Source organism: Lampetra planeri, chromosome 24, assembly GCF_965212315.1.
Source record: "Lampetra planeri chromosome 24, kcLamPlan1.2.h2, whole genome shotgun sequence".
NCBI classification, from domain to species: domain Eukaryota; kingdom Metazoa; phylum Chordata; class Hyperoartia; order Petromyzontiformes; family Petromyzontidae; genus Lampetra; species Lampetra planeri.
The window spans coordinates 9291931-9307756 of NC_136130.1; the positions used below are offsets into that span (position 1 = coordinate 9291931).

Consider the following 15826-nt stretch of genomic DNA (forward strand, 5'->3'; position numbering starts at 1 on the left):
TTGCAGACCCGTCCAGTGTGCATCTGGCGTCGCAACAGGGACACGTTGCCAAGAGGAATCTCCCACGCGTAAAAACACAGCGATGGTTGAGGTTTCAGACGCTGTTGCAGCTGACGATGTTTCAACAATGTATACCGTTGATCACAGATATGAAAAGAGATGATAATGATGGTATTACGATAATATACGAGTATAATACACAGTCTGACGTAACAGAGCAGCGGGAAACAAGTCCAACATCGGCATTTATTGACAGCCCTTTGTCCAATACACCACTGGATGAAGATCTCCTCCCCACACGCACTGTCAGTCCATCACGGCTGTTCGACCATACTTCACTGCTCGGGTCAGTGCGAATTGATGAGAGGATCTGGGGCAGGACCGGTTCAGAGATCACTCGCCAATGATGTGTATTTTTATACACATCGTTTTTTAAACGTATCGTTTTTCTTAATACATGTTTTTTTTATATACATGTCATTTTTTTATACTGTAGTGTAATCGCGCCGTCTGCTGTCCAGCAGCGGCAACTGCAGTGGACAAATGGTAAACACGCCGGTGAACATATACACGGCTGTGTGTCGGCAGGGCAGAGGAACTGGGGCAAGGGTTGTGTAAGAACCCGTCTGGAAGCCCAAGGAACCTGCTAGTGGGTTCGAGAAGGGAGGCGTGGTCAGGGCGGAGCCAGGCCGCGCTGGGTAGCATAAAAGCAGCTGAGAGCGGGAGCTCGGGGCTGCCGTATCTGGGAGCGGACTCGTCTCGTCGTCGCTGTTGTCACCTTCGTCGCTGCCGTCTTCGCGAGATGTTGCGCCGCTGGACAGTTGTTGGCTGTCTCGGTTAGCCCCGTCGGTGTTACACGGTGAGGGTTGTGTTTAGGTGAGGCTAGACCACTCGGGAGAGTGCGAGGGCGAACCTGTGAAGTGTGGATGTGTTCAGAAAGAAGAAGGTGCCTCCTGGAAACCCCTGTCTCCGAATCGCTGACACAACAATGCATATTATTTTTTTTACATCTCGTTTTCCACCCTTCCATTCAACACGTGCCCGGTACAAAGAGGGGAACAGCAGATCCGCGGACCCACCGTTCACATCTCGGCAATGACGTCAGCCGTCGCCAGGAGTCGCACTCAGAAAGGCTGGTTCAGTGGTTAGTGCACCAACCAATGCACCACCGCTCCGCGGAAGTTTACAATGCAGGTGATACACGACAGTGACATGGCAACAGTCGAACGCTATGATGATTTCATATTATTAAAGTATTTTATTATTGTTGTTAGCTTTTTTTACGTAAAATACAGGAACTTATCATTTACCAAGAAGTTTATTCTGAACCCACACGTGTTAAAATGTACTGACAGTTGCGCAAAACGAGACAAAGTTGATGTACGCTGCATGTGCCGAATGCGTGTTGTTGAACTTCTTTCGCACCGTACGTAGCCAACCGTGCTGAATCGGAGGTGCGGGGGGAAGGACAACAAACTAAACACAAAAAGCAGTTCGAAAGAAATGAGTTTTCAATCTATTGACTAATCTAAGTACAATTTTCACGTGCAAATCTGGATTTGTGTAAGTGCATTTGTCATCGTGGATTGGCACTGTATCACTGGTACAGGTAACATAGCGTACAAAGTCAAGGGTCTGAACATCTGTGGAAATCGAAAGCAAGATTTTCTGACTCCTTCACTCGCCGCTAACAACGGCCCACCTTCTCAACATTGACCAATATTTTCCATCCAAACATAAACGGAAGTCTTTCCACGCTTCGCGCGTCAGATGCTAAACAAACACTTCCCACGTGAAACAGAGAGAGAGAGAGCTGATTTAAACGGGGAGATGTTGGTTTGCGTGCGTGTAGGTGTGAACGTGTGTTTCCATAGTTACGTGGGAGTGATGCTGCTGGTGACGGTGGTGGTCTTGGTTTTCCACGGGGGAGACAAAGGCGGCCGGGAGCGGTTGCTGGCATCCCGCCCCCCCGTGTGAACAGCACTTGCCTCGAAAGTTTGTGGCGGCTTTATTGTGTGGAAGGGGCTTTGCCTCCAGAGCCTGAATCCAATTACCAAAGATCTTGTACCGCGCGACTTGGAGAGGGCACCGGTGGACATTTAGAGAGTTCACGTGCCGTGTTCAGCAATCGTCAGACATGTTTGTGTATTTGGCCGGCGAAGATGAACGCATCATGTTGGAAACACGCCGAGGGAGCGATGGTTGGTCTCAATCCAGGGCCGAGCAGTACAGGTGTGTGGGGAAGGTGTTCGCGAGAACGGAGAGAAGTTGTACGCGCGTGGTCACGCCGCGATGCTCACTCCATATCCAAAGGGTGGCCACTCACTGCAACACACGCACGCACAAAGACAAAGATCCTCCGGTTAACCTTGGAGACTGCATCGCAAGGGGCGTTCGTGAGCACCCTGACTCAGGCCGGCACGGCGTACGCAAAAGACAAAAACAAAGATCTCTCCGAAGAGCCTCGAACAGACTGTTGGGGCAAGTGCTGTTAGCGAGCCCCTATCAAGGCCGGCACAGCACACGAAGGGAAGGGTGACCAGTACCACGCCCGGCCGCCTTTGTCTCCCTAGTGGCGATGCTTACACACCGGAGCAGATACTCATTTGAGGCTGAGTCGACCTAGGGGAGTAAGCCCAGGAATCGTTTAGATAATCGTCATTGGTATTGACCGTGAGCGGGAATCGAACCCGGGTGGCCGTGTTTGTAGCGCAGTGCGCTAACCGCTACACTACCGCATTTGCATTCGCATATATAGACACACAACTAATAAGCAGAGATGTAATAACCACCCCATCTAATACGTATGGGTGTGACAATTCACCCCTCCCCCCACTCCCAGTGAGTGAATTGTCACCATTGACAGTTGTGGTCCGATTCGATTTTTTTCTTTTACAATTGTGATTAACGTAGCGACCTCTAGTGGCTGGAGGTGCCACGCGATCCCCATTGCACCGTTTGCCAATCGACTATTGGATCATGGCCCTTCCCCCGTCGTGGCGGTTGTGAGTGGGGTAGGGGGGGGTTATTTGGCCATACTTCATCGGGCTGGTCACTGTGGGTTATTGAAGACAAGGAGCATACATGTGGGAGCATAGAAGTACAGTAAAATAATGGATTTAGCACCATCCTCTACTGCCCACCATATCACACCACCACATTTCACGGTGCTGTCCGAATTCAAGTAAGCGTGCATATCCACAGAGCATGAAGCGGCGAGGTTTCTGATATGAACAATTATTCTGTTTTAAACAGGGCTAGAGGGCGTAGCGTGTCGAGGCCCAAAGACGAAGCTAAGACGCAATAGACACTTGACAGGGAGAGGCAGTCGATTCTAGATTTGAAGCTTTCGTGACTGCTAGGATTCGTACTCTTAGTTCTTTCGGTAAAGTCACGTAGGTAAAAAAATGGAATTATTTTTTATTAATTTAATTTCATTTTTTACCTACGTGACTTTACCGAAAGAACTAATAGTAAGAGGCAGTCGAGTCACACGTGTAGACGAGAACAGCCTCAGAAGATGAGCACCTTGGCGGCGGCCTGCACACCTCCCATGAGGCCGCTGAACGGGTCCGGCCCCGCACTTGCGGGGGGCCGCGCGGGCCCGGCTTGGGGGGCGGCTTGCGGCTGGGGGGCGGCCACAGGGAAGACGCTTACCACGGGCTCCCCGCCCAGGGCCAGCTCCAGCTCCTGCTCCGGCGTCGTGCCCACGCCGAATGGCTGGGTGCCGCCGCCGCCGCAACTGCCGGGCCCCACGTGGTGGGCCGGCCAGCTGGGCTGCTGAAAGGCCTGCTCTTGGGATGGCCACACGGGCCGAAAGGCTTGGTCTTGAGGCCACTCTGGCTGAAATGCTTGGTGTGGAGAGGGCCACGCTTGCTGGGCAGCCTGACCCGGCGACGGCCACGCTTGCTGCCCAGTTTGAGCCGGTGAAGGCCACGCTTGCTGGCCAGTTTGACCCGGCGACGGCCACGCTTGCTGCCCAGTTTGACCCGGCGACGGCCACGCTTGCTGCCCAGTTTGACCCGGCGACGGCCACGCTTGCTGCCCAGTTTGACCCGGCGACGGCCACGCTTGCTGGCCAGTTTGACCCGGTGAGGGCCACGCTGGCTGGGGGGCCTGACCCGGCGACGGCCACGCCGCTTGAGAGACAGGCGCCGCCGGCTGCTCGAGGCCTGCAAACGCCTCCCTGTAGACGTCGGCTCGTGCGGCCTGCGACGACGCCGAGTGTTGCTGCGCGGTCGCTTGACTGGCCATGCTCGCCAGAACAGCAGCTGCTTGGGTCATCTGCGGCATCCAGGGCGCTGTCTGCTGCTTCTGCTGCCGCTGCTGTTGTCGCTGCTGCTGCTGCAATCCTAGTACACCTGAAGGTGGCACAGCTTGAGGAGTTCCAGCCAGAGAAGCTGGGCTGCTCACCGTGGCCGACACAGGAAGCCCGGCTCCCCGAGGTGCGGGAATCGTGATGCTCAGTGGGACCCTGCCCGACTCGGGACCGCCGGGTGGCCCCGTCGAAGCCGCCGGCAATGCATGCCCCACGGAGGCTGCGAAATTGTCGTCGAAGGAAAGCGGCGGAAGAGCGAAGGGATCGCCACCCTGCTGCACCTGTGGTTGGGAGGGCTTGGAGATGGTTGCGTAGATATCCATGTTGTCCAGGGCCTGCTAGCACGCATGCACACAGTACATTACCTTCGATTAGCACGATTATCTGTGTACGGTGCGAAAGAAGTTCAACATCCGGACATGCGAGTACACGTGCAATACGCCTGAGCTGAACGCATCTGATGATCAGATGCAGCAGAAGGTGATGTAAAGGATTTGCTTGAGAAGAACGTAAGAGGAAGGTAATAGCATGCTGCAGACAGCTGCTACCTTGTCATCTTCAGCCTTGTAAAGCAGAGGTGGTGCGTGCATAAGAAGACCAATTGATCCAACAAATTGTGATGGTGCAGCATTTTTAAATAATTCCAATGCTCGGTGATGGTTGATGTTCCTTTATGTCCGATTCGTTTGCGAAAAATACGCCAATCCGTACATCACCGACAATTACAAATGTGCAAGGTGATGCGTTTTGGCCATTTGGTCACGGCGTGTATCTGGCCCACTGACCATGCACACTTAATCCGGATCAACGACGCACAACAGAGGCATGTTTCTCAGAGAATATATTTACATGGAGATGAAATCTCAAGTGGACGATGCAGAATAATTATATCCAGAAACCGCGTGCAAAAAAACATGATGTGCACATTTAAGCAATGGTTTTGCCTGACATCTGGCCAAGGTGCTGGGGACCCTAGGAACCCTCACACGAACCCATTGTTCACTCCTCGTTTCAGTTTGAAGAAACAACAAACTCTGCCTCTGGTTGCATCAGTCTTAAGTCCCTTGTTCAGGTGGATTAATTGATTGGAAGACTGAGGCAGCCCGCGATGATGATGCTACACCAGTGCTGGCCTCCAACCAGATCCATTCTTCTGGGAGCCAGAAGTGACATTGAATGTGAGACTGCAGGCAATAGTGTTGATGATGATGATGTTCCATTACAATTGATAATAATGATGACGATGATAGCTCAGCAGTGTTGGGCTCCCACCAGACCAGTTCTCCTGGGAAACCACGTGAGCTGCATCTTGTTGGAGAATGCATTGATGAAATAGCCACTGCCATCACATATTCAACTGTCTCAACTAATTTCTCTGCACGCAACAGCCGAGGCTGGGAAACACACACAAGACGGAGTTTTCAGCCTTCCTCGACCTGAATCCACGGCGGGCTTACCACTGCTTGGAACCCTCAAGGCGCATGGAGCCAGGAGATCCTGTACCTGGACTGACGCAGGATCGGGGTCGTCTGTGTCGGTCTCGCCTCCGCACGTCCCGTCCAGAAACAGTGTGACATTCCCGGCCGTGCTGCCTCCCGCGTGAGCCACTGAGCCAGGGCCCCCGGGGGCGCATTCACTCCGGAGTCTCGCGGGGTCTCCGATGAGCACTGGGATGTTGCACGGCGACCCCCAGGTTGGGTTCGACCACCCTTCTTCAGCGGGGGTCTGAGTGCACAACGACATATCGAGATCAAAGTTCAAAGTTAATTTATTAGGTATAGCCCTGTGAGCCATTCGGCTCTTGAATCGGGTGCAACCGCAACAAACAAAAAACAAAAACATGAACAAGAAAACATCAATAAAGTGACTATATGTTTTATTTTACTTTCATTAATTTTAATGTTTTACCTACGTGACTTTACAGAAAAAACCTAAGAATATGACTATGTGCAAACAGAAAATCCAAGAAAATACAGCAAAATATTGCAGAAAAAATCACAGTACACCAACCCTGTGCAAATATCCCAGTGGGATGCAAGTCAAACAACAACAACCACAAGACAACTTAGATCGTCCTTAGTGAGCGCCTATTAAAGTAGGCAATGTTAAATTGATTCCCACGGTTATTCAATTACGGTCCCCGTTTTTTTTACTGTTATACGAATTCATTACAAGTAAAATGTACAAATTGAAGAGCGTCAGTTCTTACACACAATGTGATGACTGTACCGTGACCTTAACAATCGATATTGTCGAATCAATGCATCGTTACACCCTTAGCGTTGTGCCTGGTCCTGGTGTTGGCTCCTGTCAATGTAATTGGTGTAACCAGTGGCTGGGAGGGGGGAGGGAGGGTGATGTGGTACCATGGGAGAATGGGGCTCAACGGAGGTGCTGATCTCCCCAAACAAAGCCACTTGCTCAAAGTTATTCTGCAAGAAAACACAACGCACGCACTTTGACACAGGCGCCCAGCGAGGCATGGCACTGAAACTTTGATCCAGCTGTAGATGCCACGGCGATTACACAGCGCAGCCTCAACACGCCAGCCCATGGGGTCTGATGGCTATCACTTCTGTACAGCTGTGTTTGAATTGGCTCCCCCTGCACGCTAGGCGGTTTCTCCAGACGCCCCGATGTCAATGCCTCTCGTCGTAATTTTTCGTTGTCCGTTCCCGCACCTCCGATTAGCACGGTTGGCTACGCACGGCGCAAAAGAAGCTCAAGTGGTGGCCGGTGATCGAACAACACGATTTGGGGTTTGGTGGATCATGCAGGGATGGATAACCCCACCTGCCAGCTATGTCTGTAGATGGTGGTATAGCACGTGCGTTGCCCACCAGCTCTCATGCATGGTGGTTGTTCATCCAACCAAGCACGAACCAAGCTCACCTCTGCTACGCTTCTGCATCGTGACGAAATCGTGCGCGTTCCGAGTAATTTGGCCACGAGGTAGAGAGAGATGCACTCAGGGATTAATCTTAGCTGAGTAAGTACCCGGTCAGCAACCCGCAACGCATTTGCGAGCCCGGCTCAGCACATCCAGTAGCATGCCTCTTGCTACGGGTGTGGGTACTGGTCACGCACCAAATACTCAGTGAGAAGTTCATGCCTGTACATATCTCGACTGTAGTGGAGCGTTCTTCATTGCAAGGCCCGTGGGCCACTAGCGGCCCGTGGCGTGCTGCCCCCGACAATAGACAACACGTGACAACACCCCCATCATCATCATCATCATCGCGCTGCTGTCAAACCCAACAACGGTTTCAAATGTGTGCCGGCACTCACACTGATGATGTCTTATCGGCGAAAGTACCGCCCCCCCACCCCCCACCCTCTGAAAATTCGTGAAGAACACTGCTGAAGTGCGTATCCACAACGCAAGAAACGCATTCATTCCTTTGCTCACCGTTGTTGGTATGCCCCCTCCCCCCCCGTATATGAGTGCTCGTCCCACGTGAACGCGTCAGTGATTAACGCCGAGGTCACGTGCTCGCGCGGCCGCGTTTGATCATCGCCCCGGACTTTGATGTGCAGAGCAAGTGCGCGGTCCCTGGCATTGTGATTGTCGTTCGTTCTAAGTTTGCCTCCTGTTTTGGCGATGGCAAATGAGCAGGGAAGGGAGCTGGTTGGGGTTATCTGTAAGCTTAAGCTAATTTATAAACACGTACTTTTCACGTGTATGGTATTTTAAGGCAACTATGCGCTGTGAGGATATTATATCAAGAGTCAATACAAGCCGTGAGTCAGTCGTAACAATTCCATATTATTAGAGCCGAGGATCGAGTCTATCCGTGGCGCGACCACTTTATCTGGCTAAGTTGACTCCCGATGAGAATTATGACTCGTACAATGAATTTTGAGAGCCACCATTCCGATCACAGCACCTCCTTGGAGTAACCCCCCCTTCCCTCCCAACTGGCAGATATAATTATGCCCATTTGTAGGCGAGTGCTGCGTATACCATGTTGTGCCACACAGGGACAGCTAACCACTTGGTTAGACTGGCCGAGTTGTGACGTGATATAAACGGCGCTTTGAATCAGTGAGGCATGTACGCACCCTACAAATGTAAACCCGGATACGCCTACAGCGGTGGCATTGAAGGATATTGCGAGTTGTGGGTAGATAGGGGGGGGGGGGTTTAAGAGGGTAATTGTGGGGTTCAAGCATCACCTTGGCTGGGACCCCCTGCCCCAAACCCACGGAGCCATCACCATCCCAAGAATGTTCCCGGGCATTCACCTGTTCGTCGAGTTGCGAGGTCGTGTCTCCCCCGGCTACCTGGGGCTGCTGCCCTTTCTTGCTGCCCAACAGCTGGAAGACGTCGTGAATGTCCATGATCAGGGGCTCGGCCTGCATGGGGAGGGGGGGGGGCAGCCAAGGGGCAGCGAGGGGGAAGGAACAAGTCAGCCCCGTCCATCAAGAGCCAGCAATGGCGTGGGATGTGATACTGCAAGCGAAGGGGCTGATGCTGATGTTTATAATATATCACGATGTGTAACAATGATACGTTTTTTCGGTAAAGTCACGTAGGTAAAAAATAAAATTAAAAGTTAATAAAAGTAATAATGGAAATAAAATAATATAATAAAATAATAAATCTCCATTATTACTTTTATTAACTTTTAATTTTATGTTTTACTTACGTGACTTTACCGAAAAAACCTAAGAGTATGAATCCTTGCAGTCACGAAAGCTTCAAATCTAGAAACAATGATAGTAATAGTACGATGGTAATGAATAACAATTGATGGTGGTAATCATTAACGTTTGATGACTGATTATAATATCGATTGAAGATGATGGTCATAGCGATGATGAGTCACTATTGTACAATGTTGATGTATAAATAAGATATGTAACTAATTATTAACATGTTGATAATTAAGGATCGCTTCTGATCGCCCATTACACCGATTGATGAAGGTACACAATGGATGATGACGATGGTGATGATTAGCGATTACCGGCGATAGCAATTGCTATAATGACACGTGGTCCACACACTCTTTTGTGCTACGAGCCCGCATGGGATTTTCAATTTCACAACTTTGACAATCTCTCTCTCTCTCGATAACACCGGTCTACAGCCAAAATGCTTCCGAAATAAATGTAATCCAAACTTGACTAATTCTGGGTCACTGAGAATGAAAATGATGCTTATAATTGTTGATTGGCTCTAGTTTTCAAGATATGCTACTGGGTGAGTATATATGACGCTTGACTTGTGAATGGCAGAGGATCAATGAAAATTGATCGAGACACCAAGACGATAGATTAATTACATTAATTAGCTGATGGAAACTTTGTAGGGTTAGGGGTGCGGTGGGGGGTGTAGGGGGGTCCCCCCCACACCCCAGCACTCACCTGCTGCACAGTTTTGACGGCGTAGAAGCAGTGGGCTCCGGACGCTCCGCACACGTAGCCGAAGGCGCGCGGATCCGAGACGTCGCGGGCGATGTAAGAGATGAAGCCAATTGGGTGCTCGTACTCGGTGGTCTGTGGGGGTCAAGGGGTCATTTGTGGTCACCCCCCCACCCCGCCACCAGGAGTCGGGAACGGGGAGCTCCTTGCTGAGCCCAGGGGCCGGCGGTCACCCAAGCACACGGAGACAATTGTCCCCGGTTGAGCCATACAGACTGTTTGTTTGTTATGAGCGGTGCCGGATTATCCGAGTAGCTAAAGTAGCTACATATGCTGCGGGCCCCGTACTTTCAAGGGCCCCGCGCTAAATGCTTTCAAGCTGGAATGTATATGTGTACCATGTATGTAGTTCAGTGATTCTGCACTTGCTCTATTACTATAGTACTATACTGCCTTCAACTTTTATAAACGAAGGTTAGCGATTTGTCGTACTATCTGGCTGTATAGCAAATGAAAAAATGCATTAACTTGACGATGAAAGTTAAACATTTACGTGTTTTAATTTTCACGTTTTTTTATTTAGGGCCCCTTTATAACATACGCTACAGGCCCCGCACGAGCTGAATCCGGCACTGGTTGTGAGCGCTGTTGGTAAGCGCCCACTGAAGCCGGCGCGGCCCACGCGGTGATGTGGCGTGACCAGCACCGATACCGTCCGCCTTTGTCTCCCCAGTAATGATGTTTTACACACCGCCCATCAGGCGATATTTTAAGGCTGAATCGATCGAGGGGGAGGGGGCTCCGAAACGGTTCAGCTATTACTCGCCACTATCAGAATCGAAATATTTATGTATACTGGAGAAATCCGTATTCTTTTGTTATACAGTCTATTCTTAGTCTTAAGCCTCACCTTACCATATTAATAAAAAAAGTGTGCCGCACTTGGCCCTTCCCCTCTTCAACCATTATATATACGGAGTGGTAGCTCTTGTAATCTCTCATTTACGTGATACAGCTGTCGTGGCTGTGACGGTTCCACCTGAAGACGGAAGCTTGTGTTGCCTCCGAAACGTCGTGATTTTTATTTTATTTTACTTTTATTAATTTTAATTTTTTACCTACGTGACTTTACCGAAAAAACCTAAGAATATGAATCCTTAGAGTCACGAAAGCTTCAAATCTAGAATGGAGAAATCCGATGAGCTATAAAGCTCTCCTTCAGAGATGCCCACTAATGTTAGCTGTGACCAAGAATCAAACTCCGACGGCCGAGCATGGAGCGCGATGCCCCAACACTCGCTGCACCGCCCCTGCACGTTACATGCGACACGCATGTACACACACACACGCACACGATCTCCATCTATGTCTGGTGTCCGTGTTCATTGTTAAAGCTGAGTCGATCTCGGGGGAGTTCCAGAACAAGAGTTATGCTACAACTTGGCACTGATGTTAGCCGTGACGGCTGTTGGTGGGGGGACGAGGAGAGCACGGTGGAATGTATATGTGTACCATGTATGTAATGAGTTCATGTAACCCCTGCTGATAATACAAGCCACTGCATTCATCACAACATTTAAAATTAATCATTCCCTAAACTGCCGGCTGTCAGCTGCCCCCGTAGGTCGTTGAGGATGCGGCATGGATACCGTGCAGGACGCATTACGAATACAGGATAGGGCTTCGGCAGCAGACGAATTGTGTGGTGTGTGTGGGGGGGGGTGAGGCACGCACTCCGCTCTTCTCATCAGAGATGCGGATGCCCTTGAAGGAGACGCTGAGAAGCACGCGCTGCTTGTGCTGGCCCCGGGAACGCGAGGCCGACGCCACTGCCTGCAAGGGGCGTCGTCGTCATCGCCATCATCATCATCACCACCGCCGTATCGCCATCATCATCATCACCACCGCCGTCGTCAAGAGTAAATCAGCCGGCAATGCGCCCCCTTCCCATACCTATCCATCCGCCTCCCATCGGCCGCACAGACTCCTTGGAGCGCATCATAATAATAGTAATAATAGTAATAATTTCAGAGGCATTGGTTTTCAATACACGAAAACACTGGACAGGTTTCGACACTCAGTGTCTCATCAGCAGTCAGGCTTACTCGAACCAGTGGTGGTGAACTGGCAGATATATACGGTACAGGCAAGGACCCCCTCACTGTTCGATATCGGGACCAGAAGGCCTATTGTCTGCCTATTTGAGTGTTTTACTTTTATTTTTCCACAACGGTGTTCGTGATGATTTTGTACTGGGAAGTCATAAGCGTAATCAGTAAAAGATTGCATCATTGCCATTATCAGATTTATGACAAATCGAAGACGTATCAGAATCAACAGTAACATAATTATTATCGTGATATGCATTATATGTATAAATATCAGAATCGGAATGTACATCATCGCCAGCATCAGTGGGAGGTTCAATACCATTATTATTATTGCTTACACCATCATAATCATTACCATCGTTATCTTAAGATGTATCATCAGCTTACATATACATGTTCTCAGTCACGGAAGTAGTGTCATCGTTATCAATACAGGCATTCGAATAATTCTCATCATCTTCAACATTTCATGATCGGGTTAGTACCAACAGTTTTTATATCATCGCTGTTCTCATCCTTCTGTCTTTTCTCACAGACAGTAGAGGCAAGTTAGCGAACACCTATTAAGGTCGACACGGCATTCGAGGGGCGGCAGGGAGTGTGGGCCACAACCACGGGTAGTGCAGGCCACAACCATGGGTAGTGCAGGCCACAACCATGGGTAGTGTGGGCAACAACCACGGGCAGTTCAGGCCACAACCATGGGTAGTGCAGGCCACAACCATGGGTAGTGCAGGCCACAACCATGGGTAGTGCAGGCCATACCCACGGGTAGTTCAGGCCACAACCACGAGTAGTGCAGGCCACAACCACGTTACGGCAGTGCTGGCGTTGACTGCACACGCACTGAGTCCTCACTCAAGGGGGAATGGGGTATGCACGGGGGAGATGGATGGTGGTCGAGGGCAGAGTCGACAGGGCAGAGGGAGGAGGGAGAGAGAAAGAGCTGGCTGGCTCGTGTGGGAGGTGAGGTCGTGTACCTTGAGCTTCATCATGGCATCCTGGCAGATCTTGTGTCCGGAGGGACCAGGCACTGGGTCAGAGCCGATGATCTTGGCTCGGTAGCTCACGCCGTCTCCCGAGAAGAGACGCGTGAGCTCATCTTCGCTGCGGTCTTTACCTGCGGAGAGACACGACCCGGTTCAGGCATCGGCCACTGATGTTGCCCGCGGCCGGGCATCGAACTGCACAAATTCGTAACGCGAATCGCAGACGCCACCGCTCCCATCCACGCACATTTCAAAAACATACATACAACAAACGCGTGTACACGAATGCACATGCACACGATGAGTCTGCTCAAGAATCTGAGACTTTACAATGAGGGCAATTATGATTGTTCATCGACACAGACACACGCAAAATTCAGATACATAGCAAACATAAACTAAAAATTAAACTCTTGTTTTTATTTTGCCAGGTAAGGCCCACTGAGCTGTATAGCTCTTTTTCAGAAACGACCTGGCCACAATGGATGGCTCGACGAAGTGACTTTTCATGTGGAAATGTATCGCAGCCAAATACCCTAAACGCACGTTGTTTCTAAATGAGGAGGGGAAAAAACCGGAGGACCCGGAGAAAACCCCACTCGACCACAGGGAGAGAGAGACACGCAAACTCCAAAAATACAGGCGTCAGGGTCGGGATCGAACCCACGACTAATTTACTCAGCCCAGTGCCCTGCGCGCTCCAAGCGTCCCTAAGATGCCCCCCCCCCCACCACCTTCACCTCTCTTTTTAGACTTTCGAGAGGAGTCCTTGATCTCGGGCGTCTCCTCGGCCATGGCTGTGACCTCCTCCTCCTCCGTTCTCCCGTCACTGGCCTCCAACAACAACAACAGCGGCAGCACCTCCTGCGGCGACCCACGAAACCGAGGAAGATTCAACGGAAGAAGCAGAGCGAAGCGAGAGCCGCTCCTTGCTGGCGCGAGAGACAGGGTCTCAACAACAAAAAATACGGAGGGAGCAGCAGCTGGAGGAGGAGGTGATTGAAGAGGAGGGGTTGGAAGAAGGATGGGGAAGAATGAGACGGAACGGCGAAGGAAACGAGACTTTGATGTCTCGCCGGCGTACGTATGCCACGCGACCGGAGGGGAATGACGCCCAATAAACACACAGGCACACAGCCCGGCACGTATGCGCGTGTGTGTGCGAAAATATATTACGATGGTAATTATTTACCAAAGAAAGCCTCACTCGGTCAAAGGATGGAAATTTCGAATGCGTGTTTTGTTAACGAACCCTTTGATTTTTTGTCCTCAACAAAAAAAACAAGGCGATGCGTTTCACCTGCTTTGGTCAAGGCGTGAATCTGGTCCTAGAGAACGGGGTGATTATATTCCTTTCAACAGCACACCGACGATATTTAATCTCTCCCTGACAACACGACACAAACAGATGCTGAATATTCCAGCTTGGAGAGCCTCCCTTAATGGCCAAAATAGCCCCTCCCGCCGCGTGGCTATGAATGTGAACCATTGCTACAGTGGCGCAGGAGGGATTGTGGTAGGCACGTAACGACTATGTAGTAACCACAGACCTTAGGAAATCCACTGCTGAATGACGGACTCCCCCCCCCCCCCCACCAACGCCGTGTAGGTCACGGCGGTTTGTTTGACCATAGATTGTTGCGACGCTGGTCGGTGAGAGTTGCTGAAGGGCGTGAGAGCCAAGTCGCGTTGAGATTCTGCTCGCCACTCATGATAAGTCATGGCCAGGAATAGAACCAAGGTGACCACGTTTTTATAACGCGGTGTGATCACCAATACGCCACCGCTCAATCGTATGTAACGATTATATTGATCAATATCGATGCTCATGCCCTTGCCTGGCGGGTTCGGGAGTTGTCACAAATCCCTACGTGATCCACCAACCCTTGCCTCCAAAGCACTGGAGCACAGGCGTGCCCCCCATACCTGGTTCATCCGCCCTATCAAACCCGTCTCTCACTCCCCCCTTTCTTCCTCTTGACCCCCAAACCGCACCCCGGCATCACGAGACAGAGGAGCAGACGTCCTGAGCCCCCGCACAGCTTTATCGCGGCCGCGAGCGAACTTCGCCTCTCAGCACGTGGGTCTGGCCTCACGTGAGCGCGTACCTGGACCGCGTCCTCCCCCCCACCGCGTCCCCGTGTTAACGATTCGCTACTTCGTTTCCACGACCACTTGGCAGCATGCCCTGCCAGCCCCGGAACAGCCCAATACCGTACCGATTAATGTAGGAACGAAATAGATAAACCAGACCATTAGTTCTGACATTTAAATGAGCGGGGTTTTTTGTTTTACGTGTCGGAGGAGTCAAACCGGAGCATCCCAGAGAAACTCCCGCGTGTGCGAGGGGGCAACACTCGATCCCAGCGTTCTTCATTGCAAGGCCCAGCGGGCCACTGTAGGCCCCCTGGTGGCCTTGAGTGCGGCCCGTGACGTGCGGCCCCCCGACAATAGACAACACGTGACAACAACCCTCATCATCATCATGCTGCTGCTGCTGCTGTAAATCCCAACAATGGTTTCAAATGTGTGGCGGACCTCACACTGATGATGATTTATCGGCGAAAGTGCCCCTCAACCCCCCCCCACCCCCCTGAGTGACGTTACAACTGCTCTATTGACGACAGAAGGAACAGATGGAGTCCACATGGACTCTGCTGCATTCTGCCGGCAAGCCAGGGCGAGGGAACAGGGGGGAAGGAGGTCCACAACATTCCCGTGATCCACCAAATCTCTCGCTGCCTCCACATGAGCAGTGCTGGATTATACAGAATGTGTAATCACACGGAGAGGAATCCGACGAGCTTTGAAATCTCTTTTTTTTCCACAGGCGTCCAGTCAGGAGGGGCCGGGTCAGAACTTTCCAACAACAATACGAACACTCACAGCGCACACGTGCGTATGGGCCACCACCGCCCCAAGTGGCATTGTGAACTCTGATTACTATATACAGTACCGTCGTTTGTTCCCCATAAACATTTGGCGAGGAATGTAACATTCTTGGTATGAACGAACAACAGCATTCACGATACAGTATAACG

General features: G+C 51.0%; 1 protein-coding gene across 2 annotated transcripts; it reads right to left on the reverse strand.

Moving 5' to 3' along the window:
• Positions 1 to 210: 210 nt before the first annotated feature.
• LOC144726727 (uncharacterized) lies at positions 211 to 13936 on the reverse strand. Of its 2 annotated transcripts, none has more exons than XM_078605570.1 (9): positions 13526 to 13936; positions 12777 to 12916; positions 11420 to 11518; positions 9689 to 9820; positions 8564 to 8674; positions 6685 to 6750; positions 5822 to 6043; positions 3658 to 4656; positions 211 to 2325 (listed from the first exon to the last, which is right to left on the reverse strand). In XM_078605570.1, the coding sequence occupies exons 1-9, from the start codon at positions 13578 to 13580 to the stop codon at positions 2323 to 2325; spliced, it is 1827 nt and encodes a 608-aa protein (XP_078461696.1). In that variant the 5' UTR covers positions 13581 to 13936; the 3' UTR covers positions 211 to 2322. The 2 variants fall into 2 exon arrangements, with proteins under 2 accessions (XP_078461696.1, XP_078461697.1); XM_078605571.1 differs by having other exon boundaries at positions 3658 to 4653; positions 13526 to 13930.
• Positions 13937 to 15826: the final 1890 nt, after the last annotated feature.